Source organism: Lithobates pipiens, unplaced genomic scaffold (genome assembly GCF_037356315.1).
Source record: "Lithobates pipiens isolate NorthernLeopardFrog02 unplaced genomic scaffold, aLitPip1_a1.2 Scaffold_19, whole genome shotgun sequence".
In the NCBI taxonomy this organism is placed as follows: Eukaryota; Metazoa; Chordata; class Amphibia; order Anura; family Ranidae; genus Lithobates; species Lithobates pipiens.
Window position 1 is genome coordinate 61,353,674 of NW_027507764.1, and position 24,168 is coordinate 61,377,841.

Here is a 24,168-nt window from a genome sequence, read left to right on the forward strand (position 1 = left end):
ACGGTACTAAAATTATTGCATTTTCATGTTCTTTGTACTGCGGGAGACCAGATATAGTGAATGCCGGCTCCTGGGTTTAATAAGACCTTAAGGGAATTCCTTGGGCCCCCCAGGTCACCAAAACTAATATCCCTATTGGAAAATTTCCCCTCTATTACTTTTCTGGGGACAACCCAACATTTGAGGTTTTCTTCTACTTTCACTTTCCTTGATAATGGTAAACAGGACAAATAAATAGGGAGGAATCTCCATAACGGGGGACAAAGACAGCAATAAAAACCTGACAGCTGTTCTAATCCATCTCCACTGTTTCCAAAATGAAAAAAAAAAAAAAAGTTTTGCCTTTAGCTCTACTTTAAGTGTCTGTCCTGTTGTTAGATCCGTTTCTGGCAAGTGAGATGTATAAAATGCAGCTTTTATCTTAAGTGTGAATGTGAGACATGATGGACATGCAGCTGTCAAGATAAAGTGCCCATTAAACCCTCCATTAAGTCTCCCACATAAGTGTCTGTGATGGGCTAATATTGTAAAAAGGCCAAAACATTAAAGACAATTACATGCATCAGCACTCTTCTAAAAGGGCTTACTATAGTTTTGTATTCCTACTTGACCTGAAAAGTAGAAGACTGAATTACACACACAAAGCTGGATGGGGCAGGTCATCCAGATTCTCCAACTTCTCCAAATCCTCCCAGAAAAAACTCCTATGTATGTTCAGTTACACAGCAGCAGTCAACAAGTGAGCACATAGTGCTGGGCTTTCTTATCAGCAACTCTGCATGCTTTGGAACCAATTAATCATCAAACCACTGCTTGAAAGAACGCCACAGCTAAAGAATAACGACCAAAGCTCTTTTGGCCATACTTCTCTAGGTCACAGGGCTGCACTTCGTTCTCCACTCCTGTGACCCGTATTCAGCCGACAGCAGGCTGAAGTCAGCTGACATCACATAGCTGGTCCAGGCTCTGGAGAATCCTAACTTTAATGGGATCCACCCAGTTGCCTTAACCAGCAGCTAGCTAAGCCTCTCAGCGAAGCAGCGGGAGCCTGAGACAGCACTACGGCAAACTGAGTCGGAAGTTAACCCCCCCCCCCCCCCTTCCCTCACAGCCTTCTGGGTACATTTCCAGAAGTCAGAAGCCCATTCACAAACCTCAGTGTGCTTTGTGCATGTGCAGTAGGAAGACAGGTGTGCAGACGCAAGGCTTCACTGTCGGTTTCCCTTAGTCAAGATGGCAGCGCCAGCATCCGATTGTAGAATCAGCTCAGGTGAGGAAACCACTCGATTTGTGCACAGGTGCGCGGGCACGCGCGCGATCCCCCTGCTTCTGATGGACGTTCAGGAACGTCCACTCAGAAGTAGAGAGCTCCCACCCGGCCAATGTACATATACATGTAGTTAAACAACATGTAAATGCAGGAAGTTTAACCACTTAAAAGTCTAAATCTTTTTCTGACACTTGTTTAAGTTAAAATCAATATTTTTTTGCTAGAAAATTACTTGGAAGGCCCAAACATTGTATACATATTTTAGCAGAGACCCTAGGGAATAAAATGTGAATTGCTGCAATATTTTATGTCACACTGTATTTGCCCAGCGGTCTTTCAAACACAATTTTTTGGGAAAAAATATACTTCAATTAATAAAATATTTTTTTTTTAAATCGAAACAGTAAAGTTAGCCCAATTGTTTTGTTTTAAATGTGAAAGATGATGTTACGCCGCGAGAATCGTGGGAGAATCGCGATCTATCTTCTAAGCAAAAAAAAAAAAAATAGTGATTCTCATTTTAACCAGAATCGTGCAGCTCTACTACAGATAGGTCAATGTGACACAATATCCTCTAATCCTCAATGATGGTAGACCGTCATGAGCAATATTGCAGCACACCCTGGTAACTGGTTACTCCGCAATAAATATGATAGGACTAAAGAGAGACCTCCTCATAGTGCAACTCTGTATAAACTTAGTTTATTGAATAAAAGATAATTCCACTCACATATCCTCCAAGTAAAAAAAAAAAAAGCACTTTTGACATTTTCAATCCACGGGTACACAAGAGATAGCATTCCTTGTCCGGCCCTCTATCTGCTGGTATGCGGTAATTCAGTTTCCGAAGAGGGCTTTGCCCTCTTCCGAGTACACAAACGCATTCCAAAGAGACCAAGTCTTACGATAGGTCTCTTGCCTGTCTTGAGCTGTTAGTATCAGATCTTCCATTTTGTTGATATCCTCCACCTTTTGTAGCCACATTGCCGCAGTCGGAGCGGTTTGTTGCTTCCAGAGTAGAGGGATACAGGACTTGGCTGCATCCGTGAGGTGGCGTAGTATCGATTGTTTGTATTTCCCAGGGGGTAAGGCCGAAACGTGTAGCAGGAAGAACGCCGGGTCATTTGGGATTTGCCACTCCGTGAATTTTTGAGATATGGTTCGGACCGCTGTCCAGAACTCCGTCAGCTTGGGGCAGGACCAGAAGATGTGTAGAATTGTACCCCTATCTTCCCGGCAACGCCAGCAGAGTTCAGGCGTGTCAGGGAAGATAAGGTGTAGGCGGCTAGGTGTCAGATACCACCTCATGAGGATTTTATAATTCGTCTCTTGTATTTTTGTGCATAGCGAGGACTTGAGAGAGAACCATGTTATATTATTAAGTTGGGGTTGTGTAAAAGTGGTTGGGTCGGTGTATTTAGTAGTGAATACATTTTGGAAAGGACACGTGAAATTGGCTCCGAATCAGAACAGTATTCTTCAAACGCGGTCACTGGTCTGGTATAGTCAGGGGGATTCGGGATAGACCTAAGAAAGTGGTGCAAGCGTGTAGCATTCCAGAAATCCAGTCGATAGGGACCGATAGGGTCCATAAGGTCCGGAATGGAAGGCCAGCCACCACGAGTTACAAACTGAGAGGCTGTGATAAGGTTGGACTCCCATAAAGTCTGGAATTGCGTGGTTGCAAGCCCCCGGTGAGAACCTGGGGTTACCTAGGATCAGGGTCAATGGTGACGTTTTGGTCATCAGAGAGTGTTGCAGTGCTGCCTTCATGCCCTGGGAGAGAGTGTTACCTATTAGTGGGTGGGTCCTCGTTGCTCGCGGCAATGCATCTCTCCACCATAAAGCGGTCCTTAACGGAACAGAGCACTGATGTTGTTCAATTTGTGCCCACAACTTAGTGTCAAGATGGCGACTCCAGTCAACCACCCTACTCAGGTGGATTGCATGATAGTACTTTTTGATGTCTGGTAGCGCCAATCCCCCGTAATGCTTCGGTAAGGAGAGTTGGGATCGTGGTATCCGAGGTTGCTTTTGTGCCCAAACAAAGCGGGTGAATAGTGCCTGCACCTGTTTAAAATATACAGGTGGTATTTTGATCGGCAAGGCCTGGAAGAGGTATAAAAATTTGGGTAGAATGCACATCTTCAGCAAGTTACATCTACCAAACCAGGAGTGAATCCCTTTGTGCCAGGAGTCCAAAAGCAACCTCACCTTCGTTAACAGGGGGGGGGGGGAAATTGCGTTCATACAAGTCCGATAGGTCTGGGGGGATGTTAGTCCCTAGGTAAGTCAGGGTGGTAGTCGTCCATTTAAAATGGAAGTTAGCCTGTAAGGTGGGGAGTATGCGTGGTGGTATCAGTATTCCCATAGCTTCCGATTTGGAGAAGTTTATCTTCAGGTTAGATAACTTCCCATATTTCTCAAATTCACTAAGCAGATTTGGCAGTGATATCCCTGGGTTGGTCAGTGTGAAGAGCATGTCGTCGGCATAGGCTGAGATCTTGTGCTGCGAACTCCCGACAGTCACACCTTGTATATCGGGGTTCCGTCTGATCGTGGCTAAGAAGGGTTCTAGGGACAATGCAAACAGGAGAGGAGACAGTGGGCATCCCTGTCGCGTCCCGTTAGTTATCGGGAAGGGATTTGATAGGATCCCGTTGGTTTTCACTCGCGCCGTTGGGGTTGGAGTATACTCCAGCTATCCTATTGATCATCCGTTCCCCCAATCCTGCATGTCGAAGTACCGCGAACATAAACGACCAGTTCACACGGTCGAAGGCCTTTTCGGCGTCGGTATTTAACAAGACACATGGGGCGCCCGCGGCTCTCACCACATGGAGAAGGTTCAGCACTTTCGTGGTACTATTTCGGGCTTCTCTAGAGGGGATGAAACCTACCTGGTCTAGATGTATTAGTTGTTGGAGGTGTTCTGCCAATCTGGTAGCTAAAATCTTAGTATAGATTTTGAGATCTATATTCAGAAGAGATATCGGCCTGTAGCTACCACAGGACGCTGGGTCCTTCCCTTCCTTATGTATTACCGAGATATGGGCGCTCAGGGAGTCCCTAGGAAACCCACCGTTAGTTCCTTGTACATTAAACAACTTAAGCATGGGTTGTCCTAGGATGTCGGATAGTTTTTTATAGTATTGTAGGGTATAGCCGTCAGGTCCCGGGGCTTTCCCCGCACACACACATCTTAAATATTTGTCCTCGCTTTTTTTCTTTGTATATACTTTGTAAAAATAAAAACTTGGATAAACTTATATTTAAAAAAAATAAAAAATAAAATAAAAAAAGTTACAAATCCCCATATGTACAAACAACAAAAAAAAAAATCTATTAGTTTTGTAACCTATTTCCCATAACAAAAGGGAGAGAGATGCTAATACAAGAATTAATTAGGTGTTGTTTTTGCTTCTTTTTTTCCTTGCTCTGCAAATTTCTCTCCTGTTAACAATATAAAACACATATTATATACTGCTGAATGATGAAGCCAAGCAATGAAAATGGAAAAGAAAATAATGAAATCATCTCCCCGTATACAATATGATTGTATGTCTATTTCTGGTGTTCCCCTCGGAAGGAGAGGTGGTAATTCAGTGTTCAGATTTGAAAGAAAGACATATTATGTCTCGGTGACGGTGTCGCCATCTGAACATTACCCCCGTTCCCTCGTGTAAACTGAAATATAGATTTTGTCGGTAGTTAACCGAATTTAGCAGGAGAAAATGTGATGCTCTCTACATGGTGGCAGATTCATAGCACAGGTGTCATAGTGATGGACCAACTGGGATCTCCATTATCTATAATATGGAATATAAAAAAAAAAAAAAAAAAAAAAAGAAGGAGGAAGATGATAAATGAAGGACATCTACGTTATGAAGTCATAATGCAGATGGATGAATAGGTAAAAGTTCTGAGATGATCAAAAGAGGCACATTCAGCAAGAACCGATGTTGAGCAAATAGCTGTTCACCCAACATGTGGATGGAGCCAAAACTTTATTTTTATTTTTGTATATTTTCTATAGAACAGTAAGTGGTTAGAATCCTTGTCAGGTTCTTACTTTTGTGTCCCCCCGGAAGTCATTGTCACCAAAACAGAAAACTCAGGCAAGAAAACTACGTTTTGAGTTGTCAGCAGAATAGGAAACAGGTGAAATATTTCAATACTTATTCTACTAAGGTGCCTTTCACAATGCGTAAATGGAACATACTATCAGGTTGTCCTATTCCATTGCAAATATGGGCAAAAATCTGATCATCAATTTTTAAATCCTCCAAACGTGTGGTGCAGAGAGACAGCTGTGACGATCATAATGTTTTGGTGCAGGAGCCTGGAGCGTGTCCATCATATAGATCCTACCCTAAGTGTGGGGGGTGTGGGATGGAGACAGGCTCGCACTTTCATATTTTTGGACTTGTTCTCTTCTTCAGGGGTTCTGGTTAGAGGTAATGCAAACACTTCAGTGTAGGGCTGCAACTAACGATTATTTTCATAATCGATTAGTTGGCCGATTATTGTTTCCATTAATCGATTAATAGCCTTTAACAAAAAAAAAAAAAAAAAGGGGGGGGGGGGTAAAATTGATGTTCATTTTCAACCACAGTGACGGGAAAATTTAGAAATAATAGAAAACTTCTTAGTCAAAGGAATTTTCATGTGGTTTTTGTTGAGATATTACATTTATTTTAAAAACGAGTGAAAATTTCTTCATTCAGCGAATGTACAAAGATTTTTTTGTCTGAATATTCTCATCCGCAAATTGATCTGTGTGGCCAGCATAAGGCTCTGGTACACACCTATGCGGTTTGCTTTTGATCTGTTTCTGCAGTGCGTTTTGATTTTTGCGCACGTGATTTTACTGCAATTTGCATTTGTTTTGGGCAGATTAAAAAACACAAATTGCTGCAAAAACGCATTACATGCTTTTCTGCAGCTTCTCCATTGAAGTATACTGTGCGACATAAAATATTGCAACAACCACCATTTTATTCTCCAGGACCTCTGCTAAAAAAAATATGTTTGGGGATTCGAAGGCTGGTTCTCCCAAGTATGCGAATTGGATGTGGTTTCCCCACACCTAATTCGCATGTCAGGAGATTGTGACGAGCTCTCAATGGAGACGGTTCACACAGCTCTGGGGTGGCCGCGGAGCACATAGTAGAAAGGTCCTGTGCGTCTTTGGCTTAGTTTCAGGTCCGAATTCAGGCAAAAAGTCAAACCTGAAATGGTGAACGGGGATGCACCGGACCCCCTGCTGTGCCCCGCGTCACACACATTGTGAAACCAGCCTAAGAAACGGTCTACCAAAAAAAATACTGATTTTAACTTGTAAGCAACAAGTGTCAGAAAAAGGCTTAGTCTCCAAGGGGTTAAGGAAAACTGCCTTTAAAATGATCAGCAGATTTAGGCAGCTGAAGTTGTTTGCAAATGTTAACTTTCCGGTAAGGGCTAAGCTTGGATTATTCCATGATCTAAGTGACTAACAGTGAGGCTACAGACATGAGATGGGCGAGACCAAGATTGACATTGCCAGAAAGTCCCTATTTCTGAACACCATTTCTCTTCTCCCCCCAAGATGAGACTCCATTTCTCTTGCTCCCTTTGGAATTCCCACTCTGTCTGTAAGAAAAACACCAATATCCATGACCTCTTTATCGCTAACTCATTTAATCTACTCCCTATTACCGAAACCTGGCTTCATGAATCCGACACCGCTTCCTCTGCTGCTCTATCCCATAGTGGTCTACTCTGGACTCACTCCCCCAGATCTAGTGGATGTAAGAAAGGGGGTGTCGGAATCCTAGCTCCACATAGCGCCTTTCAGGTACTTCACCTACCTCCCTCTCTGTCACTCTCCTCTTTCAAAGCACACTGCATTCGTCTTTTCTCTCCAGTTTCTCTAAGGATAGCTGTGATCTACAGGCCCCTCCTGGCCCGTTATCAACCTTTCTTTATGACTTCTCTGCCTGGCTACCCTACTTTCTTTCTTCGGAAATCCCTACAATCATTCTGGGTGACTTCAACTTCCCTGTTAATACGAACACTCCTTCCACTTCCAAACTTCTCAGTTTAACCTCCTCCTTTGACCTGAAGCAATGGATATATACTCCTACTCACTCTGAAGGCAATACCCTTAACCTTGTTTTCACCCACCTTTGCACTCCATGCAACCTCTCCAACTATATATTCCCTCTCTCTGATCACTACCTTATTAGTTTCATTCTCTCCCTCTCCTCCAACCTCTCTCCCTGCAACCACTTAAAAGTTGACCACAGAAACCTACGTCATTTCAAAACTTCTCTTCTCTAGTCTGCTACCAACGACCTCCATGACAAAATCTCACCCCTATCCTGCACCGACCTAGCCACTTCTGTCTACAACACTTCACTACTAGCCTCACTGGGCTCACATCATATATAGACTGCTTTTTTATATATTATTTTTATTTATATTTCTTTCAGGTCTCTGTTCTTTGTATTACATGTACATTTCAATAAATGTTAATACTTTTGTATATTTTCACTGTTTGTTGTGCCTTCAAAGTCCAACCATAGGTTATCCTATTTTGGAATCCTTTTTCTTTATTTCTCCATTATTCACAGATGAGGCAATTTGAGTGCTCTTTACTTTTTTTATTCATAGTCTCATTGGACTCCCTCACACAGAATCAGACCCCAACCCCTTCAACCTTGGCAAACAGATGATACTAGAAGTCTGAAAAAACAGTCTTGCGCCACAGAAAGACTTCAACCACTATAAATCTGCCCTCCAAAAATTAAATTCCAACCTCACTGCCAAGCAGACCTATTTTATCACTCTCATTAACAACTTATCAATCCGTCCCCATCAACCCTTCTCTACCTTCAACTCTACTTCGTCCTTCACCAACTAACTCACTCACTGCCCAGGAGATTGCCGATCACTTCAAACAGAAGATTGATACAATGCGCGAGGAAATCTCTACTGTTCAGATACCCTTCACGCTCTACACCTCATGCCCACAGGTACAATCATTACTTCCCTCTTTCAACCCCACCACTATAGACAAGGTTGCTAAACTACTTGCTAACCTCCATCTTACCACCTGCCCTCTGGATCCTGTTTCCTCTGGCTCTATTCTACACTCTCGAACCCACATCTTCAATTTCTCCCTCTCTTCTGGCATCTTTCCCAACTCTCGAAAACATGCACATGTCAGCCCCATACTTAAAAAGCCCTCACTGGACCCATCCATTCTTAACAACCTATGCCCCGTCTCCTTGCTCCCCTTTTTATCCAAACTCCTTGAACGTCTGGTCTACAACTGACTGAACGACCACCTTGCTGATCATAGCCTTCTTGATCCCTTCAGTCTGAATTTCGTCCACAGAAACTCCTCTCCTAAAACTAACTGATCTACTAACAGCCAAAACCAATGGGCACCTATTCGTTCTCTTTGTTCCTCTCCAGACCTCCTGCTCTCTAGCTCCCTTGTCACCTCCTCCAATGCCTCGACTCCAGGGCTTCTCCAGAGCCTCTCTAATCCTATGGAACACCTTACTCTAACCAGTCCAATTATCTCCTACTCTATTAGCTTTTAGATGATCCCTGAAAACCCTCTTCAGAGAAGCCTATCCTACACACACCTAGCAACTGTATTTTCATTTTCTCCATCACCTCATCCCCCACAGCTATTACCTTTTGTTCCACTTGACACTCCCTTCTAGATTGTAAGCTCCAACGAGTAGGGACCTCTGATTCCTCCTGTATTGCTTTGTATTGTAATTGTACTGTCTTGTCCCCATGTTGTAAAGCTCTGCGTAAACTGTTGGCGCTATATAAATCCTGAATAATAATAATAATCTGCATGGTTTTACCCACCAATTGCATTCTCTTTAATCCTTTTCTGCAAAAGTGAGTAATATCCAAAAGTCAAAATATCCAAAATTGGGCCCAAAGTGTCAATATTTTGTGTGGCCACCATTATTTTTCAGCACTGCCTTAACCCTCTTGGGCATGGAGTTCACCGGAGCTTCACAGGTTTCCACTGGAGTCCTCTTTCACTCCTCCATGATGACATAACAGAGCTGGTGGATGTTAGAAACCTTGAGCTCTTCCACCTTCTGTTTGAAGATGCCCCACAGACATTCAATAGGGTTTAGGTCTGGAGACATGCTTGCCAGATTATCACCTTTACCCTCAGCTTCTTTAGCAAAGCAGTGGTCGTCTTGGAGTTTTTATTTGGGGTCGTTACCATGTTGGAATACTGCCTTGTGGCCCAGTCTCTGAAGGGAGGGGATCATGCTGTGGTTCAGTATGTCACAGTACATGTTGGCATTCATGGTTCCCTCAATGAACTGTAGCTCTCCAGTGCCAGCAGCACTCATGCAGCCCCAGACCATGGCACTCCCACCACCATGCTTCACTGTAGGCAAGACACACTCGTCTTTGTACTCCTCACATGGTTGCTGCCACACGTTTGACACCATCTGAACCAAATAGGTTTATCTTGGTCTCATCAGGTCACAGGACATGATTCCAGTAATCCAAGTCCTTAGTCTGCTTGTCTTCCACAAACTATTTGTGGGCTTTCTTGTGCATCATCTTTAGAAGAGACTTCTTTCTGGGATGACAGCCATGCAGACAAATTTGATGCAGTGTGCGGCATATGGTCTGATCACTGATAGGCTGACCCCCCACCCCTTCAACCTCTGCAGCAATGCTGGCAGCACTCATACGTCTATTTCCCAAAGTCAACCAATGGATAGGACGCGGAGCACGTGGACTCAACTTTTTTGGTCGACCATGGCGAGGCCTGTTGTGAGTGGAACCCGTCCTGTTAAACCGCTGTATAGTCTTGGTCACTGCGCTGCAGCTCAGTTTCAGGGTCTTGGCAATCTTCCTATAGCCTAGGCCATCTTTATGTAGAGCAACAATTATTTTTTTCAGATCCTCAGAGAGTTCTTTGCCATGAGGCGCCATGCTGAACTTCTAGTGACTAGTATGAGAGGAGTGAGAGCAATAACATCAAAATTTACCACACCTGCTCGCCATTCACACCCGAGAACTTGTAACACTGAGTCACGTGACACCGGGGAGGGAAAATGGCTAATTGGGCCCAATTTCGACATTTTCACTTAGGAGTGTACTCACTTTTGTTGCCAGCTGTTTAGACATTAATGGCTGTGTGTCGAGTTATTTTGAGGGGACAACAAATTTACACTGTTATACAAGCTGTACACTCACTACTTTACATTGTAGCAAAGTGTCATTGCTTCAGTGTTGTCACATGAGAAGATATAATAAAATATTTACAAAAATGTGAGGGGTGTACTCACTTTTGTGAGATACTGTAGATGGTTACATTGTTCCAGCTTGGGCCAGTGTAACTATGTACAAAAACAGCCATAGCTGAAATTCCTCTTTAAATGTGACAAACCCCACTAAGCTTCACACTGGAACGATTTGACATGTCAAATCGGCGGCAATGGCACCATCCTAATCGCTGCGCCGATTTCAAAAAGTAGTTTTTGTACTACTTTTGCAATTTTAGCTTGCGATTTCCATTGACATCTGTGCAGAAACCCACACAGATGTCTGAAATCGCTGCTGACAATCAGGAGTGAAAACGTGCAAGTTCAGCTGAACTCGCAACGGCTTCATTCCCGCAGCTCAGTGTGAACTTGGGCTTAGGCCCAACTACATTTAACACAAAGCACAGCAATGTCGTCATTTAACAGCTTCATCTACATTTATCTCTTAAACAAGCTGTCAACAGGATGTAGGGGAACGTGCAAACGATCAACGAGGGAACAATTATTCAAATTGCAGTCAAAGTTTAGATGGCTGATAGTTTCATTTCCACTTTAAACCATGAAGAGGGACTTGAGCTCCTAACAAGTTTGTGCCTACCGAGCAACTCATCATAGAGCAGCCTGGCACACAAAAACCTGTGCTGAAAAATAAATTGCTTTTAACAAATCGCTTTAAACTTGTTTTCAGTTATCTTAACATTATAAAGTGAGCACACAGGAAATTTCATATTTCAATAAACGGCAAATCTGAGATTAATTTCTTTATTCCAGCGAAAGTGAACCCGTCAGCCCCAGTACAATGGGTGGCTTTAAAAAAATAAAAAAAATAAAATAAAAGCTATTTTTTTACCTTCTGTCCCAATTGTTGTGAAGAAACAGACAAAACTGACATCAGAGCTGCACAATTTTGGGTAAAATGATGAATCACAATTTTTTTTTGCTTAGAATAAAGATCACGATTCTCGTCGAGTAACATCTTCTTTCACATAATTATTTATAATTTTTTTAACACAAAAAATTGGGCTAGCTTTACTGTTTAGTTTTTTTTTTTTTTTATTCATTAACCACTTCAATACCGGACATTTTCACCCCCTTCCTGCCCAGGCCAATTTTCAGCTTTCAGCGCGGTCACACTTTGAATGACAATTGCACGGTCATGCGACATTGTACCCAAACAAAAAAAATCCCCACAAATATTGATTGGTTTGCGCAAAAGTTATAGCGTCTACAAAATGGGGGATAGATTTGTAATTTTTATATTTTTTTTACTACTAATGGTGGCGATCTTTATCGTGACTGTGACATTGCGGCAGACAGATTGGACAGTTTTGACACCATTGACATTATAAAGCGATCAGTGCTATAAAAATGCACTGATTTACTGTATAAATGTCACTGGTAGTGAAGGGGATAACACTAGAGGGCTCTGCAGGGGTTAAATGCGTGTCCTAGGGAGTGATTCTAACTGTGGGGGGAGGAGACCGATCGGTGTTCCTACATACAAGGAACATACGATCAGTTCACCTCTCCTCTGACAGGACATGGATCTGTGCGTTTACACACAGATCCACGTCCCTGCTCTGTAAAGTGCAATCGCGGGTGCCCGGCGGACATCGTGATGTGGAAAGCACTTTCCGCAATGCCGGGAAGCCGAGGAGGGTGGGAGGGAGGAAGGGTTCCTGCGGCTGTCATTTTACTAAGGCCTGGTATAGAAGTGGTTAAAGTGTAATTTTTTTTTTTAAATGCTTTTGAAAGACCGCTGCGCAAATACGGTGTGACATAAAATATTGCAACAACCACCATTTTATTCTATAGGGCCTCTGCTAAAAATATATATAAATATTATATATATATATATAAATTTATATATTATATAAATCATGTTTAGGTGTTAAAATTCATTTTCTGGCAGAAAATAATGATTTTTACTTGTAAGCAACAAATGTCAGAAAAGGTTTGGTCTTTAAATGGTTAAACTTCCTTCATTTACACACTGGAGTTCATTCCTTTGATAAAAGAACAAAAAGATACTTTGTTTCTACTGCTCAAGTCCCAAGTCACACCCTCAGGAAGAGTCCAAACCACCAAAGTCCCACCTCACAGATCATAGCATTATCCAAGGATTCATATACACAGACTGTGTTGAAAGCTAGCTGGTAGCTGCTGGACAGGATGAAATGGATTACAATTGGAATCCAATCCTGACCAGTTAAATATGCTGCCCAGTGTGAAAAGGGTGAGTCCCACCCCTCAGATCCCTGCTCTCTGTGAAGTCATTGATTTACATATGAAAGGAAACATCTTCATAATGACCTCCCATAGCCCGTCCTTCCATAGACTTGCAGTAAGCCGTTATTATTTGGCATGCTGCAAGACAGGAATGACACACTTACACCTTTCACCACCCAAATGAAGGGCCAGAAACACCCACAATAGCCCTAGGACCCTCCCACATCAACTACAAGTGACTCCCACAACCCGCCCTAAAGCTACAGAGGCTCAAAGGATCATGGGACATGTAGTATCAGGACAGGAAAAGGAAGGAAACAGGAAGGAAACAGGAAGGAAACAGGAAGTCTGAGAACTTTGAGATGTCATTCCTCCTCCTGGCTGAATTTCAGACCCAGAACCTTGCTGTACGCAGCTAAAGGAGGCAAGTTACACAAACTGACAGTGTGGCTGGGATTCATTTATATGCACAATGCATCTGTTTTCGGGAGGAAAAGCTGGAGCTCTTCTTTAAGCTCATCAGTTTTCTTTCCCAGAGAGAGGAAATGAGCCCCGGAACGGGCTCTGTTTTCATGAACAGGACACTAACCAGGAGACATCTTCCCTTAGGACATTGTTTTGGTCAGGCTCCCCAAATGTAATATTGCAGACGGGTCAATCACCTGATAGCTTTTTGCATCTCTTAAACTGCAACAGGGAGAATATATAGAGGCCGTGGCCTTATTCCCAGCCAATCTGGAGTTGTATGTGCTTCCGCCCACACCTACCTTCATGTTCTCAGAAATGTAAAATTAATAAAAAATCAGACAGGTGGTACCAACACCTAGCAGATGCAACCAGTGTGCAGATCCAGGAACTCTTAAGCAAAAATATCACTATATAAAAGAATAGCACAGTAGCTTAGTGGTTAGAACAGTTTCCTCCCACACGTCAGAGACATGCTGGCAGGTTAATTAACTTTTGAGTAACCTGGCCCTAGCATATGTATGTATGTATGCATGTGAGATACAGACATGAGATTGTAAACCCTGTGAGGTGCAGGGAATTAAAAATGATATAAAGTGCTGCATAAATTGATGGCACCATTTAAATGCCTGAGATAATTAAAGAATAAGATCACCTTTTACAATAAATAAATAATAAATAAAAGCACATCTTTATGCAGATAAAACAAATGTGCATTTATTTTTATTATTTAAGGAGCCTGCACAGTATTGCATCCGCTATCGGCAGATCGCAATTTCAGGATCCTGCAGACTCTCAGGATAGCAGTCTGCCTGTACCTCCGATATGGCCAGGCAGTTATTCGAGAGCAGGAAGATCAATGAACTATAAGATCGCTCACTAGCGGCCTCACAGTTCATTGAGAACCGCAAGCCATCAGCTGATGGTACTTGTGGTCTATTTATGCACAGGAAGCTGTGAATTAAAGAGATGGCCATGTGGGCGGAGCCCTGCATGGCTGCGCTGTTTTTTCAAAATTGTGACAGCGAGTGTGGGAGGAAGGATCCCCCAGTCGCTGTCACAGGGAGAGGAGGGATCGGGGGGAGAGAGGGTGCATGCTGAACATGTTATGCCCTAAATATGGGTGTAACCTGTTCAGAAGGTGAAATTATCCTTTAAATGGTTAGGTTAAATGATCTCTCATTGAAACTATGTAATTTTGTGCATTAAATACTGTAAGCACGCACAAGCCCACTGCACACCAGGGAAGCGTGTGCGGGGATCCGGCGGACTCTATGTCCGCCGGCCACCCACAATCGTTTTTATAGAGAAGCGGAACGGTGATCTGCCTATGTAAACAAGGCGGATCCCCATTCTGACAGGAGACAACACGGAGATCGCCTGTTCCTAGTGATCAGGAACAGCGATCTCTGTGTTGTGCCAGTGAGCCCATCCTCTACAGTTAGAACAGTTACCCCTTGATCGCCCCCTAGTGTTAACCCCTTCTCTGCCAGTGCCATTTATACATTGATCAGTGAATTTTTTTTAGTACCGATCACTGTATTGTGTCACTGGTCCCCAATAAGTGTCACATTTGTCTGCCACAATGTCCCAGTCCAGCTAAAAATTGCCATTACCAATAAAAAAAAATAAAAAAATCCATAAATCTATCCCCTATTTTGTAGACGCTAAAACTTTTGTGCAAACCAAATCAATCTACATTTATTGGGATTTTTTTTTACCAAAAATATGTAGAAGAATACAAATTGGCCTAAACTGATGAATACATTTTGTTTTTTTACATGTTTTATAGCTATTTTATTTTTTTTGCATATGTATTTGTATGTATTTCTTTTTTAAATTGTTGCTGTTTTTTTTGTTTATAGGGCAAAAAATAAAAAAATGCATGCAGAGGTGATCAAATACTAGACATTTGCAATCCGTTTAGTTCCGAATACGTTTTTTTAACTAATTTAGACAAATTCGTTAATTCGGAAAAATCTGAATAACTAATGAATAATAATTATTAAATTATTGTTATTGGAATTTCCTTTCAAATGTGGCTCTTATGCCGCATACACACGGTCGGAATTTCAGCCAGCAAAAGACAGATGAGAACTTTTCATCGGAAAATGCGACCGTGTGTACGATCTATCGGAATTTTGCTGACCGAATTTCCACCAGCAAAAGATTGAGAGCAGGTTAGAAACTTTCCGATAGCGTGTATGTAATTCCGACGCGCAAAAACTCACGCATGCTCAGATTCAACTACGAGACGGAAGCTATTGGCTACCGGCTTCCTTTTTCTAGTCTCGTCATACGTGTTGTACATCACCGCGTTCTCGACGGTCGGAATTTGGTGTGACCATGTGTATGCAAGACAGCTTGAGCGAAATCCTGTCGGAATTCAATCGGGAAAACCATCAGAGCTTTTTCTGACCAAAATTCCGATCGTGTGTACGGGGCATTAGAGAACGTAACAAATACAAATTTATCCAAAGTTAAGCATTATTTGTAATAACGAATGCCGTATCTAAATTAATGGAACATAACAAATTAATAATAATAAAAACATATTATTATTTTTTTGTTCTGTTCCATTTGTTTAGATGCATCATTCATTTTTTCGAATAATTAGTAATTTTAGATACATTTGTATTCGTTACGTTCACTAACAGCCAAATTTAAAAGGAAATTCCAATACCTATAATATAATAGTTATTATTCATTAGCCTCACCATTGCAATCAGTGCAGTCTGCAGCCTGGAGGGGACAGGGAGGAGGCGGGACATACAGTGAGAATCTTCTATGATAGACAGAACAGTGGTCCAATGGCTTCCCAGAGGCCGCCAAGTAAACAGGAGATTCTCGCTGCATGTAATCTCGTCCCGCCCCCCTCCGAGGCAGCTAAAATTGAAGTATTGGCGTATAACATGCATACGCTATTTGCACCCGATTTCAGGGTGAAAAAGTGTGTCTTATACATTATTTATATTAGTATTTAAAATTTTTGGATTTTCATTACTTTCGTTTTTTCTAATCTTCCTTTCATATTTTCGAATTTCCCCCCAAAAAAACCGAATGAAACGAAAACGAAAAAAAGTGCACAAATCGACTAAATACCACCAGAACAAATCTCCATTTGTGGGAAAAAGGACATCAATTTTGTTTATGTACAGCTTTGCACGACCGCGCAATTGTCAGTTAAAGAGACGCAGTGTCGGATCGTAAAAAATGGACTGGTCATTAAGGGGGTAAATTAAACAGTCTATTAAACAAAAGAAACCCAAGAAATGTGAAATAAAAATATGTATACACCAGTAAGCCATTATGACCCCTCACCTAATATTGAGTAGGCCCCCCTTTTGCCACCAAAACAGCCCTGACCCATCAAGGCATGGACTCTACTAGACAAAGCATCACACTGCCTCCTTCAGCTCGTCTTCTTCCCATAGTGCATCCTGGTGCCATCTCTCCCTTAGGTAAGTGACACACCCACATATTGTTCCGTGGTCCAGTTCTGATGCTAACCTGTCCATTGTAGGAGCTTTTCTTTGTGGACACGGGTCAGCATGGGCACCCTGACCGGTCTGTGGCTACACAGCCCCATACACAACCTGTCTTGCTCGGTGTGTTCCGAGACCTCTCAATCAGAACCAGCATTAACTTTTCAGTAATTGAGCTACATTAGCTCTTCTGTTGGATCAGACTACACAGACCAGTCTTTCCTCCCCATGTGCATTAGTAAGTCTTGACCGCCCATGACCCTGTCACTGGTACTCTGGTTTTACTTCCTTGGGCCACTTTTGGTTGGTCCTGACCACTGCAGACTGGGAACATCCCACAAGATCTGCAGTTTTGGAGTCGCTATGAGCCATTCATATATGTATTTACATACATTATGCACACATATATTATTCCTGATCAGAAGACCTACCTTCACATATGAGGGCTGTTTCTCTAGAATCAGATCAGCAACTTTCTTTGACACCTGTAGAGAATGAGAAAATGTCAAGTAACGTCAGATCTGTGTTACACATTGTGCTCACAAGCATTCATCCTGTCCAGTCTCATTAAAATAGCATTCTTAATATGTACTGCCCCATCGATATGAAAACTAACCCATCTCAGGAAATCCTCTGTATGTACAAATTCATTACCTGCAACTTTAAATTATACACAATGGTTTGAATTTTTTTTTAAAATAACAAAAAAAAAAAAGTCACAAGATCTCATTTAAAATTATTTACAATTCTCTGTATCTATGTTTTAGGAGTTTATACTACTGAGAATGTAACCTGTTCACTATAAAACAGTGCCATCACTGAGAACGTAACCTATCCATTCACTAGAGAACAGTGACATCACTGAGAACGTAACCTATCCATTCACTAGAGAACAGTGACATCACTGAGAACGTAACCTATCCGTTCACTAGAGAACAGTGACATCACTGAGAATGTAACCTATCCATTCACTAGAGAACAGTGACATCACTGAGAACGTAACCTATCCATTCACTAGAGAACAGTGACATCACTGAGAACGTAACCTATCCGTTCACTAGAGAACAGTGACATCACTGAGGAGGTAACCTATCCGTTCACTAGAGAACAGTGACATCACTGAGGAGGTAACCTATCCGTTCACTAGAGAACAGTGACATCACTGAGAATGTAACTGAAAAAAAAAGGGTTGAGAAACACCACACTAGAGACCCATGATCTCACTGAGAATACAGGCTATCCATTCAATAGAGAATGGAGACATCACTGAGCATATAACCTATCCATTCAGTAGAGACGAGTGACATCGATAGAAAGCTAACCTTTCCATTCAGCAGAGCTACAATAGAATTAGAATGATTTAGCTCAAAGCATATTCATGTGTTAGAAGGTCCCCGTCATAGTGCAGACCTAAATCCAATTGAGAATCTTGAAAATTGCTCTTCACAGACGCTCTCCATCCAATCTTGCAAAGAAGAATGGGAAAAAAATATCACTCTCTAGATGTGAAAACCTGGTAGAGAGAGACATCCCCAAAAAGACTTGCAGTGAAAGGGGGTTCTACAAGGTATTGACTGGGGGGGGGGGGGGGCTGAATACAAATGTACACCACACTTTTCACATTCATTTGTAAAAAAAAAATTGGAAAACCATTTATCATTTTCCTTCCACTTCACAATTATGTGCCATAAAATCCCAATAAAATACATTTACATTTTGGTTGTAACGTGACAAATTGTGGATAATTTCAAGGGGTATTAATACTTTTTCAAGGCCCTTTACAAGAAAATATAATTCAACTATTTGGGAATTTAAAAAGGTACTCAAGGATGTTCAACCATATAGCAATTGAAATACAAGTTTTAGTCATTATAACCCCGTATTACAACTGAAAAAGGGACTTTTAAAAAAGAGCATATATTCTACACTCAGGAAGAAACACATACATAATATATATATATATATATATATATTATATAAAAAAGAGGTCGACCGATATGGGTTTTTCTCTGGCCGATGCCGATATTTAGAAATCATGGCGGCCGATAGCCGACATATGATGCCGATTTTTTTGGGCCGATACGTTAGGCCGATTTTTATCTTTTTTTAATCCCCCTTGATCTCATAAAATCTAACACACCTTTCCCACTGGGACATTTTTCAGGCGCTTTTGGGCTAAAAATAGCGCCTGTAAAGTGCCTGCAAAACGGCTCCCCTGCAGTCTGTGTGAAAGACCGAGTGCTTTCACACTGAGTGCCCGTTCACACAGGGGCGACACGACTTGCAGTGCGACTCACCTATATGTTAAATAAAAACAGGTAGTCAAAACTTTTGGACGAAAAAAAATGGGCTAACTTTACTGTTTTTAAATTTTTTTTTTTTTTAAATAGTGTATTTTTTTCCCAAAAAATTGCATTTGAAAGACCTCTGTGCAAATGCCGTGTGACAAAATATTGCAACAACCGCTATTTTATTCCCTAGGATCTCTGCTAAAAAAATATATATAATTTTTGGGGGGTCTAAGTGATTTTCTGGCAGAAAATACAGGATTTTTACTTGTAAGCAACAAGTGTCAGAAAAGATTGAACTATTTCAATAAATCTTACAAGAAATTCGGGACGCCCCCATACACCCTTCCCAAATAAGATACTTTAAATATTGCTGAAAAAACATATCATATAAACAAAACAAAACAAACATATAGGTTGTGGGGAGGTGTATAGTATATAGAGGCCACTGCACAGATCAGCTGAGTATAATATGTTTGTTATTTTTAAGGGAAAAAAATAATTTAGAGTTTAGTAATAAGATTCAGAACATCACAAAATCCCAAAACACCAGGGAGAACAATTAGAAGAATGACAACAAAAAAAAAAGCCTAAAATGCTGTAAAAATGATGGAAGAACAGGAAAGAAGAAAAGTACAAATCATAAAATACAAGCAAAGTGCGACTTTCTAGTTCAATTTAGTTAATGATTACATAGCAGGGGTCGTTTCTACTCGGCATGCACATCTCGTCCCATCCCACATACAAGGCTCAAGTTATTAACTTTGCGGAAATAAAGAAAATCTCTTGGAAAGTTGTCTGGGCAATAAAACGGATGACGGAGAGGGAGAACAAACGATGAAGGAAATTATTTTCTGTTCGGTTTCTTAGAAGCCATTTTTGCAGATGAGACAATTACAGTTATTGGCGGTTTTGCATTATACATGACATCTTTTAAGAGAAAATGCCACTTTCACATGCCACGGGACGTAAACATCACGTATCTGCCAAACTGCATTAAAGAAAATTTCATTTTGATGTTTCAAAGTCTTCATGTTTAATTCACACATTTCATATACAAAATATACATAATGAAATGGGTCAACAAAAGAGAGAGCGATATTTTATCATATATCCAGGATCTGATCTACTTAAAGTGACACCAAACAACATCCTCATTCTCCAAAAGTAATCCATACACCTCCACTACTTAAGGGCTGTGTTGCATTTGATACAAATATATGTATGTTTTATGATTATACTCAGACTTTAGTGTAGGTGTAGAACAATCTGGTTAACATTTTATCATAGAAACAAAAATAAGACTATGTCAGCTCTCAATGGGTAACATCATATAAGCATAACACCGGCAAAGAACACAAATGGTCCAAAAGAGTTTCAATATGCAATATACAATAGGTTAATGAAGATGATCCTTCCAGGTGGTGCTAATAAACCAAAGCAAATTTAATTAGTAATCATACATTTAAAACCAAAAATCCTTATACATGTGATCTATGAACAAAGAGGAATAAATACAATTAAATGAGCCTACGTTATCAGAGGAGGTTCTGGGAGCCATGAGGAGCTAACGGTATCCAATGGGGGAACAGTGCAGCTTGGGGGGGTGCAAAATGATTACTCTGCACTGGAGAGTCCTGACCCGAATGGTGGAGCCGCTCGCCGGCGTGGTCTGGAAAGGCTGGCGTGCTGATGGAGGGCAACCCAAGCCGCCGTGGCGTTCAGGAAACCAAGCCTCTCTCTACAAGGCAGCTCGCTAAGCAGGCTGGCGTCAAGATGCATGTGGAGGGGAGAGCCACGGTTTGTAGGCACTGGTGAGCCACTCTCCCTGGATGGATCATCAGCAAGCAGATGAATGTCACAGGGCTGTGGGGTGGGGAGGAAAAGCCACTGCAATCCAGAACCAGAAGCCGGGGAAGGCTCTAGCAGGTAGTGCGGAGCACTAGTCAGGATGGTGGTAGTCGGAATTCCTCGGGAACAAACATGAGGCACAGGCTGAAGTGACTTTTGAAAAAACGCATGCTTGCGAAACACATCGCCACAACAACCATTCAGCCTGTGCCTCACGCTGGTTCCCGAGGACTTCCACCATCCTGACCAGTGCTCCACGTTACCCACACGAGCCCTCACCGGATTTTCACAGCTTCTGATTCTGGATTGCAGTGGCTTTTCCGCCCCACCCCACACCCCTGTGACATCTATCTGCTTGCCGACGATCCATCCAGGGAGAGCGGCTCACCAGTGCCTACGAACCGCGGCTCTCCCCTCCACATCCATCTGCACACCAGCCTGCTTAGCGAGCTGCCTTGTGGGGAGCAGCTTCCGTTCCCTCCATCAGCACGCCAGCCTTTCCAGACCACGCCAGCGAGCGGGTCCACCATTCAGGTCAGGACTCTCCAGTGCAGTTGGATAATTGATACCCCCCCCCCCCCCCCCCAAGCTGCGCTGTTCCATCGTTGGATACTGTTAACTCCTCATTGCTCTGGGAACCTCCAGTGATACCGTATGCTCATTTAATCCCATCTATCCCTCTTTGGTCATACATCACATGTATGAGGATTTTTGATTTTAAATGGATGCTTATTAATTAAACTTGCTTTGGATTATAAGCACCACCTAAAAAGATCATCTTAATCAACCTATTGTATATTGAAACTCTTTTGTGCCATTTGTGTTCTCTGCTAGTGTTATGCTCATCTAATGTTATCCATTGAGCACTGACATTGTTTGTTCTGCTGCTATCCATATCCTCCACTTATGGTCACAATTCAGCTGCACTGGGGTTAACAGATACTCTTATTAGTCTTTTAATTATACCTTTATTTCTTCACATGCTCTACAGTAGAGCGCTGGTGATACTTTTGTTATACATAACTTATAGCAACAGAAATCAGGATGCTTCTGAGTTTGAGGGAATCCTTCTCAAACAAATGCTTTGGTGAGGATTACACAGGCTGTCCTCAAACAAAGGGACAGTTAGGTCAGCCTAATGTTTTGTAACCGTGGTCAACAGTAGCTTGATAACCTGAGAAATATGACCCATGTAGAAAAGATAAAAGGAAGGCGTGTGGTCTAGTGCGTGAGTGCTTAGAAATTAGTTTATTTTAAAAGCAGAATTTTATAGACTGAAAATACTACATATTCATAATTCTAGATTCCGGAAGAGGCATCCCCACTGCCCAGTCTGCGCGCCGCACGGCCACAAAGCACAGCCGTTCATCTCTGCCCCTCTGAGGACAAACACTAGGAGCAGCAATGCCACGGAGTGCCGCATATCTGCCACACACACACTATAGGATCCTGCACAGCTCCACTCTGTGTATTGTCGGGATAGCACTGTGAGGATCCACATATCAAGCCACTGACTGGCACAGGGAACAGAAGTGAGAAGGCATTACCATCAGAGTTCACTAGGCTTCCAAGGCGGACAGATGACCACCCTCCCGTGGTGTTTAGAGCGCTGTGATGTGCAAGGAATACATCTCCTACAATAAAGGAGAATCCGATCCTATGGTCAAAACTACTTATCAAGTGCTGCACCCTCCATCCCACCAATTCTCACAATTCTCAATACGTTTTAGGTTCCGAGGAAGAGGAAATTCCTCAAAACGCGTTAGCCAACTATCCATTATTTATCCCTTGTATGGGCAGCTAACCATTCACTTTTTAGCCCCGTTATGGGCAGTGTTTTTTATTGTGTACCTAGTGAGGTTATAGTAATGTATCTATAATTATGAATACATAGTACTTTCAGTCTATACCATTCTGTTTTAAATAAACTTTCATAGTTAGTAAGGTTAAATAAAGACACCAGTCCATCCAGTTCAATCTGAGTGAGTGTCTACAATTGTCCCTATCCCTATACATTGCACACTCACATCGGTCCCTACCCTCAAGGAGCCCACAATCTAAGGTCCCCATTCATATACTAGGGCCAATTTTGCACAGAAGCTAATTAACCTACCTGCATGTCTTTGGAGTGTGGGAGGAAACCGGAGTACCCGGAGGAAACCCATGCAGGCACAGGGAGAACATGCAAACTCCAGGCAGGTAGTGTCGTGGTTGGGATTTGAACCAGTGACCCTTGTTACTGCTAGGTGAGAGTGCTAACCACTACACCACTGTGCCGCCCACACAACTTCTTTCTAAGAACTCATGCACTAGACCACGCGCCTTCTTTTATCTTTTCTACATATCACTTCGGACTTTCCCTAGTCGACATAGGCAGCGGGTTGTACATGACCAACTATATATTACCACCAGGAAAAAAAATACTACCTGCCCACCTGCCAGTTTTCTACGCCAGGAATGTATACAGCCGAGAGGGCCGGCAAGTGCCGCTCTGCCCACCGCAGGATGTGAGCAACCTCCAGTGCCGCAGCTGAGCTCCTTGTTCCTCCTTGATGGTTGACATACACCACCACCGTGGCATTGTCTGACTGGATCCTGACCAGACGCCCCTGTAGCCTCTTCGACCATGTGGAGAGGCACCGCCTGATCGCCGGAAGCTCGAGCACATTGATCGGTAGGTGGGATTCCTCCCGCATCTAACGGCCCTGGGCCGACTGTATGCCCAACACTTCCCCCCCAACCGGTCAGGCTGGCATCCTTTGTGATCACTGTCCAATGGAGGGGAAGGAACAATTTCCCAGAACGAAGGGCCAGAGACCTAAGCCACCAGAGCAGGGAATCCCTGACTAACTGGCTCACCCAAATTTGATAATCCAGGGATAACCGAGATTTGTCCCATTTTGACAAAATCTTTTTCTGCAAGTCTCGAGTGTGAAATTGAGTGCACTGTACCGCCTTGAAAGTGGCTACCATGAGACCCAGGACTCGCATGCAGAAACGCAGCGACAAGCACCTGCGGTTCACCAATAACCTCACCGCAGCTTGAAGAGTCTGCAGCTTGTCTGAAGGGAGAAAGACTCTCGCTTCTGAGGAGTCCAGTCGGCACCAAGACAGACTTTTTTAGGTTCAGTACACAACCAAACTCCCAAAGAGTTTGCATGGCGATTGCCACATGCTCCCTTAATTCTGAGGCGGAAGCAGCTTTCAGAAGGAGGTCATCTAGGTAACCCACGATTGCGATCCCACGTTGCCTTAACAATGCCACCTTGGTGAAG

General features: G+C 42.5%; 1 protein-coding gene across 1 annotated transcript in view; it reads right to left on the minus strand.

The window, feature by feature from the left end:
- Window positions 1–24,168, minus strand: part of VPS50 (VPS50 subunit of EARP/GARPII complex) — a 367,497-nt gene that overhangs the window by 281,584 nt on the left and 61,745 nt on the right. The window contains exon 5 of the mRNA XM_077490790.1: window positions 17,186–17,239. Coding sequence (XP_077346916.1) covers window positions 17,186–17,239 — 54 coding nt within the window. The remainder of the gene's footprint in view (window positions 1–17,185; window positions 17,240–24,168) is intronic.